Source organism: Terrapene carolina, unplaced genomic scaffold, assembly GCF_002925995.2.
Source record: "Terrapene carolina triunguis isolate 2854851 unplaced genomic scaffold, T_m_triunguis-2.0 Scaffold62, whole genome shotgun sequence".
Taxonomy (NCBI): domain Eukaryota; kingdom Metazoa; phylum Chordata; order Testudines; family Emydidae; genus Terrapene; species Terrapene triunguis.
Window position 1 is genome coordinate 37481626 of NW_020664413.1, and position 23694 is coordinate 37505319.

Consider the following 23694-nt stretch of genomic DNA (forward strand, 5'->3'; position numbering starts at 1 on the left):
ATCCAGACTATTCTAGGACAGATGGAGATCAGTCATTTTCTACTTGATGTTTTATATTTTACAAAATAAATAGTCTTTCAGAGCTGGACATGGTTAAGTGTAAATTGATCTGTGGGATGACTGGTAATGTCTGTGAAGTCCATATACGTCTTTTTAAAGAATGTCATTCTGCATCTTGTAATTAATTAAAGGGAACCTATTAAGCACTTGTATTTTCCTATCCCAAATACACAGTTTTCTAGAAGACTTATACAGTCTGTTTAAGCAATGTAGAATGTGTTCTGTGCACATTAAGGTAACAAAATCAGTTTATTTGAAGGCTTATGTGTTCTTAAGCCATTTGTGGCATGCTGCCATCACTAGCATTTGATTGAAAAAATGACACTCTAAGACTTTTATAAATTGATTTTTATGTGTAGGGACAGAGACTGCCCTTAATCATTGATCAAATTTCCATTGATGAGAATAGGAGTTGCATATGCTAATCACATTTTTGACTCTTAGTTTATGGTACAAACTGAAAACAGTTGGAAATTTCTAAGTTAAAGCTTCAGTTGTAACTTGCTGTCTTTGCAGGAAAGTTTTGTTTTGTTTTTTTAAAGAAGATTGAGTGGGTTTAATTCACTTGCTGTTAACCTTTAGAGACCTGGGAATTAGATCACAAATGACAATACTTGGTCTTTGCCTAGTCCTCATCAGAAAAACACGGAATTGTTCAGTGTGACTGCCTGACTGATCTCTGATGAGCAAGTTTACTATGAGAACATAAATTGAGGGCCTAGAATTTCAACTTCCATTTTGTACTTCCTAGCTTTCTTGGGGTTTGTGTTTAATTTTCTGATATCTTCTCAAGGAAATATAGATAAAAGCTATGGGCTCATTTATTCTGTTAAATTTATATTTTACAGGATTTAGTTCTTAAACCTTTTCATTTAAGAGAATCACAAGCATATTGTCTGAAAAGGTTTGATGCAGAATGTATAGCACTCTAACTTGCATCAGTACACTATCACTTGTTACACATTGACAGTGGTTTATGTTGAAGCCACTTATATTTGAAGCACACCTATATAGAAGAGAAACGAGAAAAAGCACATCACAGTACTATCCCTCTGTTGAAAAAGAGCTTTTCTTTCTTTCCCCCCCTTTCCGCGTCATGTAAGGGAATCCAATATGTGTTCCAAACACCTAACTGGGCAGGTTTCTAAACTTTATTACTTGATAAACTAGAGTAGAAGATGATTTTTTTTCTGTATTTAAATAGTATGTTTTATTTCCCCACAAAAATATATATATAGACCTAGTATTTATTTTATTTACCTGACAAACTGGAATATGTACTAATATTTCAATGCAACATATTTATTGAATATTCAATATATTGCCTACAGATCATAGGCAAAACAATTCTCTTGCGAACAAGCTTTCTACCCCTTCATATATGAGGGTTTTTTAAAATACTTACCAGTTCAAAGGCTTTTCTGTAGTTTTTCTTTTCCGTTTATGCATGGTGGCTTCTACTTGGAGCACTGGCAAAAGTGGAAGCTGAATGCTTGTTTGTCAAGCACCCATGCAAGGGTACATCAGTAGACATCAAAGGAATCACATTGTTCTTCAGAAACTCACCAGTTCATGAAAATGCTGATTTCCACTTCAACTGTTCTTTATTTATGAGGTCCTCTCAGTTCTGCCTCTGAGAGCGTGCAGTAGCAAGAACCATATAGCTGTGCATTCACATTCTACATGTATTGTGTTGGTCATGGTGTCTGCTGTCAGTGTTTCAAACTCTCCTCCGCTCTCCTGGCATCATGTAATTCACTGTTTTGGTGTGATCATACCTGGGTGGCATCTCAGAATTTTTCAGTGATAGAACAACTTTTCCTTAAAGAATCTTCTTGTCTGAAAAAAAAACAGGAGTTTATTGCAGAAATTGTACGTAGGAGAGTTTACTTTTTTGAGAGTACTAAAACTAAGTCTGCTAAGGGTTGAGTGCGTCTCTCTTTAGCATGTTGTTGCTGCAAATCTTGCATAGGCTGAGGGAAAATTTAATGAACAGATAAAATTTAGCCCTTAGAATTCCATTCTTCATCCAAGTATTTTACTAATAATCCTCATCAGATGTTTGAGCAGTAAGTAGATATTCCTATTTTATAGATGAGGGAACTGAGTCAGAGGTTAAGTAACTTATTCTATTCTCTCTTGCCTCCAAAACCATGGAGCTTGGATTAGAATTCATGATTTTCTGGTTACCAGTGCTCAAACAAATTTTAGTATTTCAGAGTGATTTATATACAATTTTATTTTAGAAATTTGAGTGGGGAGAGGTGTTTAAAAACTGGTAACTTAAATGACAAAAGGGGAACTGGATACATTGAACTCAGAGTTAAACCTGAAAATCCAGCTTAAGTCCGGTAACATAAATTTTTTCAGGGTTAAGATGACTTAACTCTCAAATTCTGTACCCTCATTGACTCTCCTAAAAATAACCACTCCTTTGCCTAGGAAGCTCCCTGTAGCATACTATGCAATACTGCTCCTTCCATCCATTTGCATATCTAGACCACTGAATTAGACAGTGTGATGGAACATATATTGAAAATACAACTGGTTATGTCTACCAACCTTCTAATATAGTCTAGAAAAAGGCAGTTCAGGTTTTTCAAAGATTAAACTTGAAACATTTTAAAGGAAGAATGCTATTTTGAAATGTAGTGAATTTAAAACTGATTTAAATAGTTTCAAGTACTACAACTGCCTCTTAATTCCTCTTCATGTTTTGGTGGTTTTATAGTCACTCTTTCCAATTTTTACAAATGTTTTTCTCTTCCCTCTTGCTATGAGATCCACACAAACTGTGAAACCTGACTATATGCAAAGTAAACAAATAGAAAATAGCTTTTTTTTCCCTGTAACCTTTCAGTGATACTAATTTTGTTATATATAACAATAGTAGGTAAAAATATTGGACAAAAGTGTATTTAAATTGACAATATTCATTTAAATGTGTTTTTGGTGACAGAAATAACTTCTATGTTGACACCTTCTACATCAGGCTCCCTTCCATGCAACTTTGGGAACGTCCATACTATTGGAAAACAGCATTTCCTAATGGAAAGACTGCAAATATTAAATGTGAGGTTCTTTGCTGTTCTATTATGATATGCAGTGTTGTAGCTGTGTTGGTCCTAGGATATTAGAGACACAAGGTGGGTGAGGTAATATCTTGCATTGGACCAGCTTCTGTTGGAGAGAGAGAGAGATGAGCTTCAAGCTTACACAGAGCTCTTCCTCATCTCTCACTCCAACAGAAGTTGGGCCAATGCAAGATATTACCTCACCCATCTTGTCTCATTATTTCCAGATTGTTCCACGAGCCAGAAGCTCAGTCCCAGGGAGTAGACCACAGTTCCAGGGAAAAAATTGCCCCACATTACTTTTAATTTATCAAGGCAATCTTACCTATAAACTGTAATAACCCATATAACTATTTCAAAAAGCAAGTGAGATACCAAAGTTCTCATTGTCTTCCCTCTTTCTTCCTTCAGTTAGTCTCTTTTTTCCCCACCCCCTCTCATTTTCTTCCCTTTTTCAGATTCTCACTGGAAGGTGGAGAGTTAGCACATGAGTTGTGTGCTGAAGTGCTTTACTTACAATGCCTGCTGTGAGTGAAATTGCCTGGGATTGCATGATCCTTGTTAGTTTTACTCTCAACAGATATGCTGTAGTTAAAGAGCTTTTGTTCAGGAAAGTGACTATGAACTGTCTGCCTCCCACTGGTGATTACCAGAACCCTCCCTTGGACACGATAAGCTGGGATGGGTGGGTGCAAGCAAACTTAAAAGTTCCTTCCTTCCTGTTTGCTTGAGAACTACTGCTTTAATTGTATTATACAACTGGTATCGTGTATGTGCATTTCTCAAAAGTGACTTGACACTTGAATTAAGAAATGGGACTGACAAATTTGCTTTGAAGCCTGAAAGTCTTTCATATGACTTCTTTCCAAATACATCTTTAATAAATAACTGGGAATTATGCTCCCACCTCTTTAATATGTGGACTACAAATAATACAACAGTCAGAAGGTGAAATTGCCACAGAAAACGGGAGTCTTGAAATGTAGGATGCTATGTGTGACGTTGTGCAGTCTATATGGTTTTATAAAAACATAAGAAGTGAATATAATGTAACTGAAATATGCTTCATGCAAAAGGTCTCTTGTAAGGTATCATTACAAAGCTTATAATTTACTGAGTGTGATCATCCTATTTGTATAAATGTACCACTCTTGTATCTAAAACTAGAAATATGAAATATAACTCCGAGGGCCTATTGTAATTATGCAAAGTGTGGGCCATTAATAGTGGTTTGGAATCTTGATGACTCCCATTAACCAGGACCATTGTCTGCAGATGGCTGTGTTTACCTGTTAGTCTTCCTGTATATGTGTGTGCTGGCAAGTGGGTAATGAAGTCTTGCAGTGACATGTGATCATGTCACCTGACCTGGAATCCATCTTTAACCTGGGTGCTTTTCCGGGGGGTGGAAACCCAGAGGGACAAAGGGTTCCCGCCTTATGCAAAAGATATATAGAGGGGTGGAAGAGAACAGAGGGAGAGAGGAGCCATCATGAAGAATCCCCTAGCTATCACCTGAGCTGCAACAAGAGCTGTACCAGGGGAAAGAATTGTGCCCAGGCCTGGAAGAAGTCCAGTCTGAGAAAAAGCTTACTGAAGCATCTCTGAGGGTGAGATTATCTGTATTCAGTTTGATTAGACATAGATTTGCGCATTTTATTTTATTTTGCTTGGTGACTTACTTTGTTCTGTCTGTTACTACTTGGAACCACTTAAATCCTACTTTCTGTATTTAATAAAATCACTTTTTATTAATTAACTCAGAGTATATATTAATACCTGGGGGAGCAAACAACTGTGCATATCTCTCTATCAGTGTTATAGAGGGCGAACAATCTATGAGTTTACCCTGTATAAGCTTTATACAGGGTAAAACGGATTTATCTGGGTTTAGAACCCATTGGGAGTTGGGCATCTGAGTGCTAAAGACCAGCTGTTTTCAGGTAAACTTGCAGCTTTGGGGCAAGTGATTCAGACCCTGGGTCTGTGTTGGAGCAGACGGGAGTGTCTGGCTCAGCAAGACAGGGTGCTGGAGTCCTGAGCTGGCAGGGAAAACAGAAGCAGGGGTAGTCTTTGCACATCGGGTGGCAGCTCCCAAGGGGGTTTCTGTGATCCAACCCATCACACTATGGTCATAGTTTTTTCTATCTAAAATATCTAAGAGGATACAGGCAAATATGTACTCATGATTTGTGTGAGTTCGGTGAGAATGGAGTGCCTTTAGTTCATGTATATCTTTTCAATTATCACATTTAATCTCTAGGCAGTATTTAGTTATGGAATTTCTAGTTCATATTGTATAAACTAAGTAGCAAGACTGTAAGAAGTATTCTTGAAGCTGTTTATTTTAGGGTAACTTGATATTACATAGAATAACAAAATATACTGTATACAGGAAACCACGATGATGAGAATGTGTATTGGAATCTCCTTCATCTGCATACTCGGACTACGTCTGTATTAGAAGATCTGACTATACAGTCAGAGGTTGTCACTTCAGAGTTAGGGTTGCAACTGAATTTCCATTTATAAGCCTAATTTTGGCAGCTACCTCAAAAATCCACAAATCAAAATTAGCAGGTTAGATCCAGAGTTGAGGTCAATTTTTTTTCTATAAAATGTATGGTGAATTGGACACAGCATTTCTCAATTATGACATCCTAAAAAGTGTAGTTTAACACACTTTTGGAACTACATTTAACTTCTATTTCCTTTCTCCCAAACCCTCTGCTGCCTCCTGCCTCTCCATCCCTCCCTCCCCCACTCCCCTCCAAAAAAGAGGAAAGAGGCAGCCTTCCTGGACTCCCCCAGCTCTTCCCTAGGTGCTTGACTTTGGCAGGAAAGGTTGTGAAAGTCTAACAACCAGAGACAGTTCATTCAGCCTTATTCTCTGTACTTGTCTATGTTCTACATCAGGGGTCAGCAACCTTTCAGAAGTGATGTGCCGAGTCTACATTTATTCACTCTAATTTAAGGTATCGTGTGCCAGTAATACATTTTAACATTTTTAGAAGGTCTCTTTCTATAAGTCTATAACATACTAAACTATTGTTTGTATGTAGAGTAAATAAGATTATTAAAATGTTTAAGAAGCTTCATTTAAAATTAAATTAAAATGCAGAGCCCCCGGACCGGTGGCCAGGACCCGGGCAGTGTGAGTGCCACTGAAAATCAGCTCGCGTGCCGCCTTGGGTACACGTGCCATAGGTTGCCTACCCCTGTTCTACATATACAGCATGGTGTCTGTATTTTTTAGCTGTAAGTGTTTTATAGTGTTTTTTGGCCAGTGGGCCTTGTTTGCACATTGTAGAAGTGTTCGGCTGGGTTCGTCCCTCCAGGGCGGCGGGGAACCACGCCGCCTCGGTACGTCCGTCGGGTTATTTTGGGGGAACTAGCCTGGCTGCGGGGTTTCACACCGCGGCAACGGTAGAGGCAAACAAACAGCTCTATTCCGCAGACCCAGGCCCTAGTTCAGGGCGGGGCAGTCGAGGGTCTTTGGCTCCGGCCCTTAGGTAGGGGCTGAGCAACAGTTTTAACACGGGCCCTAGCCCTGGGTCAGGGCGGGGCAGCAGAGTCTATGGCTCAGGCCCTCAGGCAGGGCTGAGCAAACAAATGAATTTAGGAGGCCCAGGCCCTGGCTCCGAAGGGCCTGGGGAGAGGGGGAGACTGCCACCCGCACGTTGGGTGGCAGGGGGGACGCAGGCCCACCCACTCCACTGCGTCCCAGCCCAGGGCCCTAACAGCGGCAGATGGCCTGCTGCTCTGTCAGTGGGAATCCTGGCCGCAACACACTGACATCGGCTCTTGGTGTGCTGTAGCCAGACTAGGGTCGGCTGCCCTGGGCTACTTCCTACCTCCCCCCTAGAGGTACCTGCATCTGGATGGTGTCCTCCACGGAATCAAGCACGATGGGCTCCTCAGGGTACTCAGCGAGCGGTAGGCTTGGCAGCTCCTCTGGGTAGCTTGCCACAGGCAGGCTTAACAGCTTCCCCGGGGTCTGGTTGGCATCAGGCCTCGGCTGGTCTGGCCAGTCCTCAGGTTGGTTGCAGACTGCAGAAGCCTCCCCACCGGGAGCTAGGCCACAGGCATCTGGCTTCTCCGGCGGCCGGGCTCCTTGTGAGCTCTGGGGTTGGGCTTTTATACTTCCTGTCCTGCGCCTTGACCTCTGGGGGGCGGGCGCAAACTCCACTGGCTCCACCCACTTTGGCGTCCGGAGGGGCTCGTCCCTCTCCAGGGCGGCGGGGAACCACACCGCCTTGCTACACACATATAATTTGAAGTCGCATATCTTTTCTGTGGATGATTTATAATCTCAGGTACTTTCAGAATGGCTGAAGCCTAGTTTCTCCTCTTTAAGCACTCTGGTGGGGTATGAAGGTTGATAAAATGGTTGACCTGAGTTTTAATAATATTTATAGTGTCTTTCATTTGAACATCAAACTTGAAATTGTACAGATTATTTATCCCTCAGTGAAATGGGTTGAAAAGGCAGCACTTCTCTGAACACTGCCCAGTATGGAAATTAAGACAGGAAATTAAGAACACCCTATCCTATAGGAGGATTTAGGTAGGTAGAACAATAACTACCCAACTGGAATTTGTCGAAGATACAGGCGCTAAATGAGGATCTTGATTTTACATTTCATCTGCAAGTCAGTACAGTGCCTCCTTATGTCATGCCCCCGCACTTGGTCCAGTCTAGTTCAGATGCAAAAGTGCCACATACTGAATCATGACTTTTTACCGTGTTCCATTTTGCTTGAAAGTCTTCCCTCCAGGCACTAGCTGGCCTCATCTATCTCACTTCTGTTATACCAGGCCTATGTTTATGAAATGTGACCACATCCAAGCCAGATGCGTTGTAGCTGCAGGCAATGGAAGGCATGAAAATTGTTCAGCTATTGTTGTATAGATGTATTATGACCTCCTGAGTTCCTTAAAATAGTTATGAGAAACTCAGTGTCTTGGAGAGATTGGAAGTGGTTCTCTTTTGCTTTTCATCTGACACTATAGAATAATATAAGCATACCTCTCAATGTGTGTTTTCTCAATTTTGTGACTAGGATGAAATGAATAATCTTTTAAGAGATTCATTAATGAATGTTTTGCCACAGTTTTTCATACATGCTCCCAGCAACACAGCAGAGTACCTTCTTTTTTTAAGTCTTGATCCTAAAATGAAGTAAATTCAATAAATGCTGGAATATAAGCAGAATTCCAGAGTACAAAACAGACTTATAAAGGAAGTTTACTAAATCTTACATCAGGTTGCACCTACCATTTGAAGATCTTGTGTGTCCACCAAGTACTCCTAGTCTCTATGTAAAGAGTATAGTCTAGAAAAAGTGAGCAAAAACCAGATATCCATGGTTACAGATGGAAGCGAAAATAGCACCTAACACAGCACCTAACACAGCGGGGTCCTGATCCATTGTAGGAGTCCTTGGTGCTACGGTAATACAAATAATAGATTACCATTGGGGACAGGCACCCAGACATTCTCAATGGAGGGCCTTAATGCTCTTGAATTTGCTCAGTCTTGGTCCTTGGTGCTAGAGTGGCCTTCCTGTGGTGGTCAAAAACTAATCCAGCTTTATGAGGTAGGTCAAGATAAATCTGTTTAAAAACATTTTTTAAAAGATAATAAAAAAGCACATTAGACTATTATTGCAGTAATTCAGAATTTTTTCGTATTTGTGGACTATTTCTTCAGGCAGATCTTCTCTTATGGATTGTCTTTCCTCCCAGTGCTAATCCCACACCTGTGCAGTAGCTATAATGATTGATTACCTAAAGTAGTATTAGAACAATATAAAGGAGATGAGATGAAAATAAACTTGTTCCAATGCAACAAGTATGTTGTCTTGGTAACACTCTTTCCTTATTTTGTTTACCTTTCCATAATGTAGAGTGTTGAATTCATTCAGTTCTACTAAATCTTCTCCTGTTGCCTATAATTGTCACTGCATTGATCTAATCTATCTGGGTCATTTTACAGTTTAGGGCTGTCCTCTTGTGATTTGCTCCCCATCAGTTTTTATGGTGTCAGCAAATTTGATCATAAAATAATTTTAATACCAGGGACACCTGACAAAGACTTGCTATGATTCATGTGTAATCCAAACAGGAATAGGCATCCAAGGGAATTCTGCTTAAAGACTGGCTCATTAGTAATGGAAGCTTTATGGGATAGTAGGACTACCTCTTGTTTTAAATGCCATGTTGCACCTTTGTCATGGAAGCACTTATGGACCAGGGTTTGAGAAACACTGATTTTGTTAGACGAAAGATGGGATGTGGCTCATTTATTGTTAATCGTTTAAATTTTGTGTGTATATACACATGCCTAGATCCTACGTAACTGGCATGAAACAAATTCTTAAAACTAGATACAGTAGAACTTCAGAGTTACGAACTAACCGGTCAACCACAGACCTCATTTGGAACCAGAAGTACGCAGTCAGCAGCAGAAGCAAATGCAGTACAGTACTGTGTTAAACGTAAATTATTTAAAAAAAGGGGGGGGGGAGTTAAAAAGAAAGATTTGATAAGGTAAGGAAACTGTTTCAGTGCTCGTTTTATTTAAATTAAGATAGTTAAAAGCAGCATTTTTCTTCTGCATAGTAAAGTTTCAAAGCTATATTAAGTCAATGTTCAGTTGTAAACTTTTGAGAGAACAACCATAACGTTTCGTTCAGAGTTACGAACAACCTCCATTCCCAAGGGGTTTGTAACTCTGAGGTTCTACTGTACTGTGCTGTACCAGAGCAGTTCTAAGTGACTGTAAAGCTGAAAGGAGCAGCTGAGGATTCCCCTGCTGTGAGGGAATCCTTGGCTAACCTACAGTTGACATAGCCAGCCCATTCTGGCTTTCCTCACTCCCATCAGAGGGTATATATCTGGAGCACAGTGTGCTCAGGTGACCTTAATCAATGCAGAGGCTGTTAGTGGTAGCAGAGAAAGTTAGTCCAGTCTTTAGACTGGACTTAGTTGTTGTGCCAGTTCAACCTCTGGACAGGATTTGGGGAGACGGAAAGATGGCAAAGCACCATGTTTGCCTCCCCTTAGCTGTTTGTGCCAACTGTACTCCAGTACAGCAGAGAATTGAATGTAGGATGTCTAGTAAGAAAAGTCAGGTGACAGTTTTTCTCTATAACCATCTCTCTTATAAAATCTTTCAGATTACTCAAACAACTGGAACTTCACATTCTAGTATTTATTTCTAGGTATAGGCTAACTTACAGCACTGCCTTTCATTCCATCTCTCCAAAATACATTATAAGTTTGATGTCAACATAAAGTAAAAACTCACCCTACATTCGGAAAGTAATTGGGGGAAGTGTCCAGGTTGACACACTCCCTGAAAGTTTTGCAGTTCATGTTTGTCGTTAGGGAATTCAGTGTGACTTCCTATGAGTGAATTGCTGATAGGCAGCAGAATAGAATATTGCATGAAAGCCTGAAGCTGTCATCTTCAGTGGTACTAATAAGTATAATATACAGGAGTCTGGGGAGAAAGACACAAAAAGAGAAAAAGGCATATGTGAACATGTAAGTATTATAAACATGAAAATCAACAGAAGATCTGTATAAAGGTGAAAATTAGCATAGAATTACACTCTGTTTCTGCTTGGGATGCTATTTAGTAATGTATTTCCTCAGAACCAGATGGACTTGGCTTATTTCAATATCTTATTGCATAGATGGGACACTTTTGACATGTAATATACTTTAAAACTGGGAACCTCTTAATTTACAATTATTGTATTCCTTACTCTTGTAGATTATAGAATTACTGTATGTGCAGTCTCTGTACAGTAAAATGCATTTGTACAACTCATATCTAATTCTTTCAGTTAACTAAAGACAATATTGTTGCATTAGCTCCACACTGAGGATTTGTAATTTGTTATTGGTGACTTCTAACTGCTTAATTATTGGCTTTAAAAAATGCATAAAAACTTGTATGATTAAGACTTTATTTTAACTCCGGTTTTAACTATATTTAACAATTCAGCACATAAGGCCTCTGAGTGCTACAGCAATACAAATAACAACACTCCCAGTATTTATATATTCCAACAGTACTCTTTAAGAAATAGTTTAGTTTTATATATGCCTGTAGTTCCCAGTACATGCCATAAATATACAATGAAATACAGATGGAAAACTTCAGCTTAACAAAAGCCACCCATTTCACAGATGATTTAACTTTGATTAACCTACTCTGCAGCAACAGATTACTCAGACAACTGGAACTTCACTCTATAGTGTTATTGCTAGGTGCAGACTAATTTACAGCACTGCTTTTCTTTCCATCTCACCAAAATACATCACAATTTTGATGTTAACTCAAAGTAAAAATTCAGTGGTTCATTAAATCTGGTTTTAGCATTCATCGACAAGAGATTTGTCACTTTAAAAGTAACTGCTACTTTTATGCACTCTTTACTGCTTAGTTTATAACCTTAGATCCCCTGTCAGGAAAAAACATGGAGTTAACCACTTAGAATATTGTAATGAATATTCATCAATAAATTGATGTGACATACAGTCCCATTTCCAGTCTTCATGCTCCTGTGCGGTTTTTAAAGTTTTAACTGCTTTATCTTCGTCTTGTTGGGGGAAAAAGGGTTAGCATTTTTTTTTAAAACTAGAAGTTGTATCAGATGTATTGCTAACTTAAGTGGTATAAAGAATGAGGAGTCCTTGTGGCACCTTAGAGACTAACAAATTTATTTGAGCATAAGCTTTTGTGAGCTAAAACCCACTTCATCGGATGCATGCAGTGGAAAATACAGTAGGAAGAGAGATGTATACACAGAGAACATGAAAAAATGGGTGTTGCCATACCAACTCTAATGAGACTAATCAATTAAGGTGGGCTATTATCAGCAGGAAAAAAAACTTTTGTAGTGATAATCAGGATGGCCCATTTCAAACAGTTGACAAGAAGGTGTGAGTAACAGTAGGGGGAAAAGAACGAGGAGCACTTGTGGCACCTTAGAGACTAACAAATCTCTAAGGTGCCACAAGTACTCCTCGTTCTTTTTGCTAATACAGACTAACGTGGCTACCACTTTGAAAGTAGGGGGAAAATTAGCATGGGGAAATAGTTTTTACTTTGTGTAATGACCCATCCACTCCCAGTCTTTATTCAAGCCTAATTTAATGGTGTCCAGTTTGCAAATTAATTCCAGTTCTGCAGTTTCTCGTTGGAGTCTGTTTTCGAAGTTTTTTTGTTGAAGAATTGCCACTTTTAGGTCTTTAATTGAGTGACCAGGGAGGTTGAAGTGTTTTTCGACTGGTTTTTGAATGTTATAATTCTTGACGTCTGATTTTTGTCCATTTATTCTTTTACATAGAGACAGTGTACATGGCAGAGGGGCATTGCTGGCACATGGCATATATCACGTTGGTAGATGTGCAGGTAAACGAGCCTCTGATGGGGTGGCTGATGTGATTAGGTCCTATGATGGTGTCCCTTGAATAGATATGTGGACAGAGTTGGCAACCGGCTTTGTTGCAAGGATAGGTACCTGGATTAGTATTTTTGTTGTGTGGTGTGTGGTTGCTGGTGAGTATTTGCTTCAGATTGGGGGGCTGTCTGTAAGCGAGGGCTGGCCTGTCTCCCAAGATCTGAGAGAGTGAGGGATCGTCCTTCAGGATAGGTTGTAGATCCTTGATGATGCGCTGGAGAGGTTTTCGTTGGGGGCTGAAGGTGACGGCTAGTGGCGTTCTGTTACTTTCTTTGTTGGGCCTGTCCTGGAGTAGGTGACTTCTGGGTATTCTTCTGGCTCTGGCGATCTGTTTCTTCACTTAAGCAGGTGGGTATTGTAGTTTTAAGAACGCTTGATAGAGATCATGTAGTTGTTTGTCTCTGTCTGAGGGATTGGAGCAAATGCGGTTGTATCTTACAGCTTGGCTGTAGACAATGGATCGTGTGATGTGGTCTGGATGAAAGCTGGAGGCATGTAGGTAAGTATAGCAGTCAGTAGGCTTCTGGTATAGGGTGGTGTTTATGTGACCATCGCTTATTAGCACTGTAGTGTCCAGAAAGTGGATCTCTTGTGTGGACTGGTCCATCTTGAGGTTGATGGTGGGATAGAAATTGTTGACATTATGTTGGAATTCCTCAAGGGCTTCTTTTCCATGGGTCCAGATGATGATGTCCTCAATGTAGCGCAAGTAGAGTAGGGGCGTTAGAACAACGCTTCCTCAGCTCTTGTCCCCTAAGTCAGCCATAAAAATATTGGCATACTGTGGGGCCATGCAGGTACCCATAGCAGTGCCGCTGATTTGAAGGAATACATTGTCCCCAAATGTGAAATAGTTGTGGGTGAGGACAAAGTCACAAAGTTCAGCCACCAGGTTTGCTGTGACTTTATCGGGGATACTGTTCCTGATAGCTTGTAGTCCATCTTTGTGTGGAACATTGGTGTAGAGGGCTTCTACATCCATAGTGGCCAGGATGGTGTTTTCTGGAAGATCACCAATGGATTGTAGTTTCCTCAGGAAGTCAGTGATGTCTCGAAGATAGCTAGGAGTGCTGGTAGCGTAGGGCCTGAGGAGAGAGTCTACATAGCCAGACAATCCTGCTGTCAGGGTGCCAATGCCTGAGATAATGGGGCGTCCAGGATTTCCAGGTTTATGGATCTTGGGTAGCAGATAGAATATCCCTGGTCGGGGTTCTAGGGGTGTGTCTGTGCAGATTTGTTCCTGTGCTTTTTCAGGGAGTTTCTTGAGCAAATGGTATAGTTTCTTTTGGTAACCCTCAGTGGGATCATTGGGTAATGGCCTGTAGAATGTGGTGATAAAGTAGTCGGTAATGAACAGCGGGGAGACTGAAGTAGAGAAGGTCACCTCCGCAAAAGTTCAGGCTAAGATCATAGATTTTGTGGTGGTGTGATTCATTTAGATTTTAAGTGAGTACTTAATGCATTAGAAATGGTAAACTTTTCAACATTAGAACTTTTAATACTTTTTACTGTGTGTTGCTATTCATCATATTGTATCACAACCCCTGCAAACACTTAACACTTGGACCATTATTGTTAAAGTAAGAGGAGGTGATTGGGGGAAGGGGGAGGGAAGAGGAGGGGAAAGGAAATTTTTAAAACTTAACTCTGATCCTTCCTGTTCTCCAGTGGATTCTGGTTGTGTCTTTAGATTGTAAGTTTCTCTGGGTAGGGACCATTCTTTTGTTTCTTGCAAATCGATATACAACATTTTAATGTTCTAAGCTTTTATGTTTTAATTCAAGATTCTTGACTAATCCATTTATTTATTTATATAAATAAATGAATAATAGTGTTGCTTAATATAAAGTAACCACAATAGAATTAAGGCTACAAGGATTATGAACCAGGGGGATGTTTGTACATAAATAAACCTAAAAATAGGACTGAGTCATCAACAGCCCTGATACCTTAAAGTATTGAAGTAATTTCTGCTCTACTATGTCTAGCACTCAGCTGCAGCAATAACTCATAAGCTGACAACACATACTGAGAGTAATATGAAGGAATTTGGATCTCTGTATAATATACACCATCTATGTTGAAACATTAAAAGGGAGGAGCAATCTGCTACAAGATCTTTTCTGTAAAATATGTCGATTATGAGGTCACTTAGCACTAAACAGCTGACCATCTGCATTTGTTAGGAATTTGACTCCTGTCATTGAAAATGGTACTTAAAATCAGTGTGATGCAGCAAAGTTGGGATGCATTTTCTAATTCATTACATTTAAAGCTAGAGTAGCTGTCCAGAGTGACCAGAATCCAGGTCTCTAAATTTAGGGCATTTTGTTAACTGCAGCAAGATTGCTTGGGGAAACAAATATTTTTTTACATAATTAAATGTTCATTGTACATCAATTGTCTTGCAATTTGCTCTTCAGTCATATCTAGTAAATATAAATGTATCAATGTTCAGACCCACAGTGACTGGACGTTAGAATTTCAGTTTGGTTTGAACAATACAGTTTAGGATTTGCTACAAGTTATACAGTTTTCAGATTAATAGTCAGTTGTACATGCGAATCCATCTAAAAAGGAGCAGTGTCTTTCTGTTTCTCCGTGTGATTATTTTGCCCAAAAAAGCTTTCATTTTTTTTTAAGTAGCACAAAAGCTGTAATTGGCATGCTTTGTAAGGAAGTGTCAATGTGCAAGAGAGTGGAGATCACTAAGAATTCTTTTACGCGTTCTTTCCCCTTTGCACCACCGCCTCCTCAGCAGGGTCACTGAGATCACTAGCTTTTCTTGAAATGGCCATTTTCACTGGCAGGTGCATTATACCCTGTATTTTCAGATTGTTTTTCCATTCTGAATGTTTGGCAGGTTGATTGCTCTGGCTGCATTGACAGAGAAAGGGCTGACAAATGCGGTTGGGCTGGCTGAAAAGACAGTGATTACTGTTTTCCTTTGTGGCTGATTGAGGCCCTTGAAAGGAAAGATTTTAACCTTCACCATTTGGTTCAAAAGTATGAGCATATATTGAAATCATTCATGCCATTTATCCTAGTTCTGTAAACTTGTCAGAACGTAAAAATCGCTCAATTTCAAGTAATGTACGATTGGCATACGTCATTATCATTTTGATTAAGTTGGAGTTTGTATTATTGTGAGCATTATACAGTGTCACTTAAAGCTTTCTTTCCTGCAGGTACAGTTATATTTTTATTGCCTGTACTATGGAGTTAGAAAGATATTCAGACCTCTCTAAACCTATCACTATGTGTGTGGTTTGGCAGCTGGTATGGCCTACAAGCTGTATTTTGTTTAGAGGGTAAAGGCTTGTCTGTGGACCTCCTGGAGTGCTGGTAATTGCACAGGCTTGCCATTGGGGAAAGACATGATTGGAAGCAGTGAGGCAGAAAAATGTTGTGCCATCCCATTGCCACCTCATAGCAGAGACACACAATCCCAGCAGTACCATCTGGTTGTTGCTATCTAGTCAGCTGGCCTGGCTGCTGGGACCAGGGCTTGGCAGCTGGTTCCCATCCCTTGACCACTCTTTTGTGTGTGGGTGCGTGTGTGTTTTTTGTTAGAGAACTTTGAACATGGGTCAGAGAAATGTCTGTGACAAACAAGTCGAGTCCCTGTTGAATACTGTCTTGTTACTTGTGATGAAGCATGCTGTAGACTCCTGCTGCCATTCCCTTATAGACAGATGACATAGCTGTTTAACCAGTAAAAATAGTCTTTTCAGAAACTTACCTTAGAAAGGAGAAGAAGAAAAGACAGGAAATGCATATTCCACAACACTAAGTAATTTAAAGTTATTTTCTGGTTTACAGTATTCAAAGGATAAAATGTAGTAATGTAAAAAGTGCTGTAAACCTTGTCAGTATTCCAGAACATTAACATTTTATGTTATTCATTGCAATTAGGGAAAACACATTTTGCTTTAAAATTCTCATTGCCAAACATGATACAGATAATGAGACTTGCATTTAGAATGACAGAAAAAAAAATGTAATCTCTCAGCTATTATCTTTAGCAAAATTTGCCTCTCAGAATAGCAACCTGAAAGCTAATGTAAGTCATCTTTATGCCATACGAAGACCCATTAGACACTGATGGTTTCAGATCACAAGTAAGCAGCAGCTCTGTAGGCTATTTTAGACATTTGATTTTCTTTATTCTGCAGCATTAATGTGTCAGCATGTTACATAAAACTATGTGGTACTTCCATATTCTGTCTGGAATGATAAATGCTTGTAAATTTAGAGATTTCCACTGTGAATTCTCTACAATTGCTTATGTATTCTGTTTCAGTTTACACAGCTACGCAATTTGGTATGACTGTTGTATACGAAATAGTGGTGTAGATAATGTTCTCATTAATATTCCTTCACTTTAACCAAATGTTATCCTTTTTATGGATTAAGTTTTAGAAACAATCAATTTATGTAAAATTATTCCATATGCACAAATGTGTTTACTTTTGTATTGTTTGAAACTGGATGGAACTTTACTGTGCTTCTCTAGGACTGTTATTAACTATTTTGCTGTATAATTTCTTTTCAGATGATGAAGAAGATGATGATGTGGTGGTACCAAAGCCATCAATCGAACCCGAAGAAGAAAAAACATTGAAAAATGATGAAGAGGAGGAAGGTACAACTCACTTTAGGACACAGTATTAGGCATTGTAAATAAAAGAATGTTTAGTAATTTTAATGTAATAGTTTTTTATCAAACTGACATCTTTTCCACTTTTTCTGTAAACAAAAATATAAATAACTTAAAATCGTATGTAAAAATTAAAATATATGGATATAAAAAAATTTTAATTTGAAAAGTATTTGGTTTTTCTTCATAAATGTTTTGACAGATAAGAATGAACTTTAGGAAAATCCAACCTTTTTTTTTTTTTTTTTTTTTCCCCTCTTTAGCTTTCAGAAGAGGAAAAACAGCAAATTTTGCACTCTGAAGAGTTTTTAAGTTTCTTTGACCATTCTACAAGGATTGTAGAAAGAGCTCTTTCTGAGCAGATTAACATTTTCTTTGACTACAGTGGAAGAGATTTGGAAGACAAAGAAGGGTAATGTGGGAGTATTGAGTGCTTTACTGTGTTTACTATATTTGTAACTGAAAAAGTGATCTTAGATTAGAACCCTCCATTTGTCTCTCTTTACAGAGAGATTCAAGCAGGCGCTAAACTGTCCTTAAACAGACAGTTTTTTGATGAACGCTGGTCAAAGCATCGTGTTGTTAGTTGTTTGGACTGGTCATCTCAGGTAAAAACAACATTTTCTTTGAGTCACCTTTGCAGATACTTCAAGTTTTGTGCACTCAACTTTATTTGAACCATACATGCACAGTGCTTTATATATAGTCCTTAGAATAGCTCTGACACATTCTGCTGTTTCAATACTGTAATTGAATGTGATTGTTTATATATTTTGAAAGAGGTAACAGAAATTAACAATGTTCTTTTAAATGCAATCTATAAATTGAACAGAAAATGCCCAAGGCATAAAGGTATAGCATTAGCTCCAAGAAACTAGCCTCACCTAAATATTTTAATTATTGTGTTCAGTATTTATGTATTATATTATCTTGTATTTTAACACTGTTTTTGAGTAAACCTTGTAATTATACTTACTGTGGTAATTAGCTAATCTAATATTTTCTGTTTATGGAGCTGATTTATCCATGGGTTAAACTTAGTTTTGCCACTATAAATCAAGATTCTAGGACTGACTGGACCATAAGGCAGTTGTTTATTTTGAACATTTTTTCCCACTAATTTCTCGATGACTAGTATCCAGAATTGCTTGTAGCCTCCTACAACAATAATGAAGATGCCCCTCATGAGCCTGATGGTGTGGCTCTTGTGTGGAATATGAAATACAAGAAAACTACCCCGGAGTATGTCTTTCACTGCCAGGTATGATGTGAGTTCCTGTCTCACCAGGCTCAAGATTTTATGTTGATTAATTTGGACAAGTGCCTTATTTATTCTTGTCAACATAATGATTTCATTGGGTTGGCATGTACTTTAACCACATGTATTTGCAAACAGATGTTGATGGCTGAAGACATCTTCAGTTTGAAAAGATTCCTCTGTTGCAAAATTTCTGACATTCAGAATATTTAAACATGTCTGAAAATCTGTTTCTTAATCTCATTTATTAAAAGAAAAACTGACATTATGCCTTAAGTATGAGAGGTTTTTCAGGAACTATGATGCAGAATGTATAACTAGATCGTAGCCCACTGAATAAAATGTACATAGCCTGAGGAATTGGAAAAAAATAGATAAGTAAAAACACATGCTTCAAGTAAAAAACAGATGCAGGTTTTAAAATGGATTACTGAAAGGTAAAAATGTGCAAACCTTTTCTGTTTGACCAAACCTGCAATAACCATTTATTTTCAAAATGTCATAATTCTGAAAAATCACTTAGTTGAATTAAAACTAGTTTGTAATCTGATGCTGTCAGATTACTGTCAAGGCATAGATTGCAAAGGTAATTATATTATGATTTGATACTATAGTGACAAAACAGTTTTCTGCTCTCCTTGAAAAATGACCACAGAATGTGTCTTATTACTGGATTCTATTTCTGTTGCTACTAACTTCTAGGAAAGATACAAATCAAATGTATACATATGGAGAGAGTGGGATTTTTATTTGTATTTAGTAAGAGTTGAGACCAGAAGAATGTCAAGGTTTTTAAGTAACCATTCAACTCATGTAGTTGTGAACCTTCATATGTTTGGACAAAGGAGCAGAAGATAGTAAAAGCAATATCAAATGTAACTGAGGAAACAGCACGCTACCAGTAATTAGTCAGATTTTCTATCCTTAAATTCTTGATTTTAGTCTTAAACATAAAACTGTTCCCTTTGTATATGTGTGTTTTTTGTTTTGTGTGCATCTCCTCTGCAGTCAGCAGTGATGTCGGCTACATTTGCAAAATTTCATCCAAATCTGGTGGTTGGTGGCACATATTCAGGCCAAATTGTGCTATGGGATAATCGCAGCAATAAAAGAACCCCAGTGCAGAGAACTCCACTTTCAGCTGCTGCTCACACGGTAGGGGGTGAAATGAGAACTTCTCACTATTGAGCCATTAACCCCTTGGGGTGGGAGAGGGTTTCCCCTGGATGAACAGTAATGATGTTTTAATACTTATGTCTGGTTTACCAATAGCAGCACTGAAAAATTGTCTTTGTCGTAGAGCTGTCAGTTTTATAGGAGCCTATCTCAACACCATGTGTTACATGCTAAAAAGCTAAATGAGTTTTCATATATTTCAAATAGTATTGTTAGTCAACTTAAATTGCTTTATGAAATATTAATTTGTATTTCACTCGTGTTAAGTGAGTGTTATTGAATTTGTTACTATGGAAACTGTTTCTGAAAAGGATTTTGTAATCTCTCTTCAGCACCCTGTGTACTGTGTAAATGTGGTTGGGACCCAAAATGCTCATAATTTGATTAGCATCTCAACTGATGGAAAGATATGCTCATGGAGTCTGGACATGCTTTCCCAACCGCAGGTAGGGTAAACTTGGAAAAGTATGTAAGAGAGAGCTATAGATGAGGCTATTACTTACCACTTACTCTCTTTTGAGCTCAGGTAGTCTGTACGTTACTAAATTCTTAGCATTCTAATATTAATTTCACCTGTTTGCTTTAAGTATTTCATAAGGCTTTGTAAAGTAGTGTTAAGCATTTTGACAATATGCAGACATTCCCAGCTGAGTAGTTGTATAGTAATTCTGTAAGATGAAATTCCTTTTTTACTGTAGTAAATCAAGTGTCATAATAATTTTTGGATTCTTCAGTACTGATGCTAAAGTTTGGATTCATGAATAAGAGGCAGATCTTCCAAATGTAGAAAAGGGCTGGAATAAGAATAGCTTGTGAACTAACTAGTACTAGAAAATCTACACGATTTCTGGTAAAAGTTAAGATGGCAAGTTTGAAAAATAAGTTCCTGCTACTTTTTTCTCCAGGATAGTATGGAGTTGATTCATAAGCAATCCAAGGCTGTAGCTGTCACGTGCATGTCCTTTCCTGTTGGAGATGTCAACAACTTCGTTGTTGGAAGTGAGGAAGGCTCTGTGTACACAGCATGCCGCCATGGCAGGTGAATAGACACTCAAATTATTTTTTTGTTCAAAATAGCAAAGCTTATCAGGATTTTTCACTTAATATAAGAAACATTTTGTTGCGCAAGCTAAATTAATGTTCATAGCAGAGCTTTGTGCTTGTATAAAAAGGTAATATCTTTGATTTAATATTTCATATTTTAAAAGACTTTTAAAGTTCAAGAAAAGATCCACCATTGCTACTGGTGGATCTTTACTTTGGCTAGGAATACTTTTAATTATGAAAAGGAAGATGAACTGGTAGACTTCAGTTCTATTCATTTGAATTGGAGCAGAACATCCCAAACTTTATCAGTTCTACGGATAATTGTACAGGAAAATCACGCACAAATCTTAAATTGGCTAGCATTTCTCCTGCTGTTCAATCTGTTTTGAAATTGTCTGGCTGTATCTTATCAATTGCTTTCTTAAATAAAATTGAGTGTCCAGTTTTCATCTCAAATACACATCACTCTCACGGCATAGCTCTTTGGTTTAAAACTAGCCAAAATTGTATCCCTTCTTTGTAACATCCTTTTTCCCTCCTCTCCACTTTATCAGTTCTGATATGAGATTATTGGGGATGTATTGTCACTAGGACTAAACTCTGCCTCAGCTACTTAAGTGCAACTCCTGTTTAAGGCAATGGGAGTTTCATATCCATATTTGAGGACTGAATTTTGTTATTTGATCCAAATATTTAGCAGTTGCTTGAAGAGGTACCTAGTCAAATCTGGATGGGATAGCCTTGCCAAATGTTACTGTTTTCTATGGTATTATGTCTGCACTTAAATATAACAGAATAGGGTTTTGGAAAAAAAGAGGCTAATACACAGGATCATATTCAAACCCACATTTCACTTTCCCCTCTGCAGGCCATATCTATTTGGGTTCCATTGAAACCCACTCCCAGTTTATTTAAAACATGTATTCCTTATTGCCTCTGTGTGAAATATAGTTTCAAAGGAAATTAACCTACATAATGTATTTTAAAACAGCAAAGCGGGAATCAGTGAGATGTTTGAAGGACACCAAGGACCAATCACAGGTATCCATTGCCATGCAGCAGTTGGACCTGTAGACTTCTCTCATCTTTTTGTCACCTCATCATTTGACTGGACAGTAAAGCTTTGGACAACTAAGGTATCTAAAACAGAGGCGTCTAACAGATTAGACTTTGACACAAGGTGGTGCTATAATGTAAGCTTTAGTTAACCAAAGTGTTGTCAAAGGGTTTAGGGAAGCTTGTTAAGTCGACTGGGTGAATGGTAACATCAGATGAGTTAATTTATGTAGCTTAGTTCTCTTTTAATAACCTGCAAGTAGCATCACCAAGATTACTGTAACTTGTTATCACCTAAATGTAACTTATATGTAAATGTGGCCAAGTTTGTCTATTTCTGGTCCATTTTGCTCATCCTTTTAACTTTTGTAACTGGGTTGGGAAGACCAATATAACGATTCAAGTCAGTTATTTTGTAATTCAGGTATATTATGTATTATATTAAGTATATTATAATTATGGTAATTCAGGTGTCCATTTCAGGTCCTCACATCTCCATAGTCCTCACTGCCTCACTACAGCACACAAGGCATTGCCACAGTCTTGTAGTGGCTCCCATCAAAACCAATCAACACCGTTTCTAATGAGCCTGAACTGAGTTGCAGTCAAGAGCCATGACTAACGTCCTTTCCATCGCTTTTCTTAGCAAGCCGCCTCTGCAACATTGCTGTCCCGGGGAGCACGAAACTGGGCTAGGGTTAAAGTCAAGCCAGGGTCTCTCCCATAACAGTGCACAAGCCTACCCCCTAGGCCATCAGGTCAGCTCAAGAGACTACCAGAATTCACTCATATTTAGGTTGTTATACCAGCCTCCTACTGAAGCTGTTGTAATATCAGGCAGTAAACGGGCTATATAATTCATCCAAATGGGGGGGGGGGGGGGTTGGGGGTTCCCCCCCCATCCTGCGGTTATTTTTTGGCCTCTTTCTATGTAAGAGACAGTTGAAGGAATTCTTTAAGCACAGATTGTTACTTAATTTTACAATTGCTGCAATATGAACTGTACAAAAACTCAATATTTCACCTTCATTGCAAAAAGATTTTGCTTTCAGAATCCCAAATGTAAAGATTGTGTGGTGTAAAGTACTATCTGGTGCTTTGTTTTAGAATAACAAGCCTCTCTACTCATTTGAAGACAACTCAGACTATGTTTATGATGTGATGTGGTCTCCCACTCACCCTGCCCTGTTTGCTTGTGTGGATGGAATGGGTAGGCTTGATCTGTGGAATCTCAACAATGATACTGAGGTGAGGCACAATAACTTAACTACTTCAAATCTGACAAGAACTAAAAATCTTAGGCGTCTTCAGAAATGTGTATGGCCAGAAATGCTTTATCATGGTTGCGCTATGTATTTCTGCTGCTGTAGTGGCATTATGCAGTAGATGTGTGATTAGACAGGAATAATTCAGATCACCTCGTTTTTAGTGCCTGAAGATGGTAACTAAAATGTTGTCCTCCCAGTATAAAAGCAATACAAAATTCCTATCTATATAACGTGCTATACTTGTGTGGCTTTTTCCTTGGACTTGCCCAAGTACATGATCCAGACACCTTTTAGTGGCTACAGCATACAAGGGCTAAACACCCTAATACTATGAATGAGTCATATAAGATCGCTATTATGCTGTTAGTTGCCATAGTAGATTCACTGACTCAAAATCAAATTTGGCTGTTTTTTTTTTTTTTTCCCCGCCCATGCTAGAAAAGTTATACCACAATCATTAACCACCTGGTAGGATGAGAGACACTTATTTTCAGACATAAGAATGGCCATACTGGGTCTGACCAATGGTCCATCTAGCCCAGTATCCTGTCTTCCGCCATTGATCAATGGCGGGTGCTTCAGAGGGAATGAACAGAACAGGTAATCATCAAGTGAT

The 23694-nt window shown here is 38.6% G+C and overlaps 1 protein-coding gene across 1 annotated transcript in view; it reads left to right on the forward strand.

Moving 5' to 3' along the window:
* The window catches only part of DYNC1I2 (dynein cytoplasmic 1 intermediate chain 2), a 48870-nt gene that overhangs the window by 21796 nt on the left and 3380 nt on the right, over positions 1 to 23694 (forward strand). The window contains 9 exon segments of the mRNA XM_029910562.1: positions 17169 to 17258; positions 17493 to 17685; positions 17782 to 17881; positions 18409 to 18534; positions 19540 to 19686; positions 20040 to 20153; positions 20613 to 20746; positions 21746 to 21890; positions 22918 to 23058. Of these exon segments, the coding sequence (XP_029766422.1) occupies positions 17169 to 17258; positions 17493 to 17685; positions 17782 to 17881; positions 18409 to 18534; positions 19540 to 19686; positions 20040 to 20153; positions 20613 to 20746; positions 21746 to 21890; positions 22918 to 23058 (1190 nt within the window).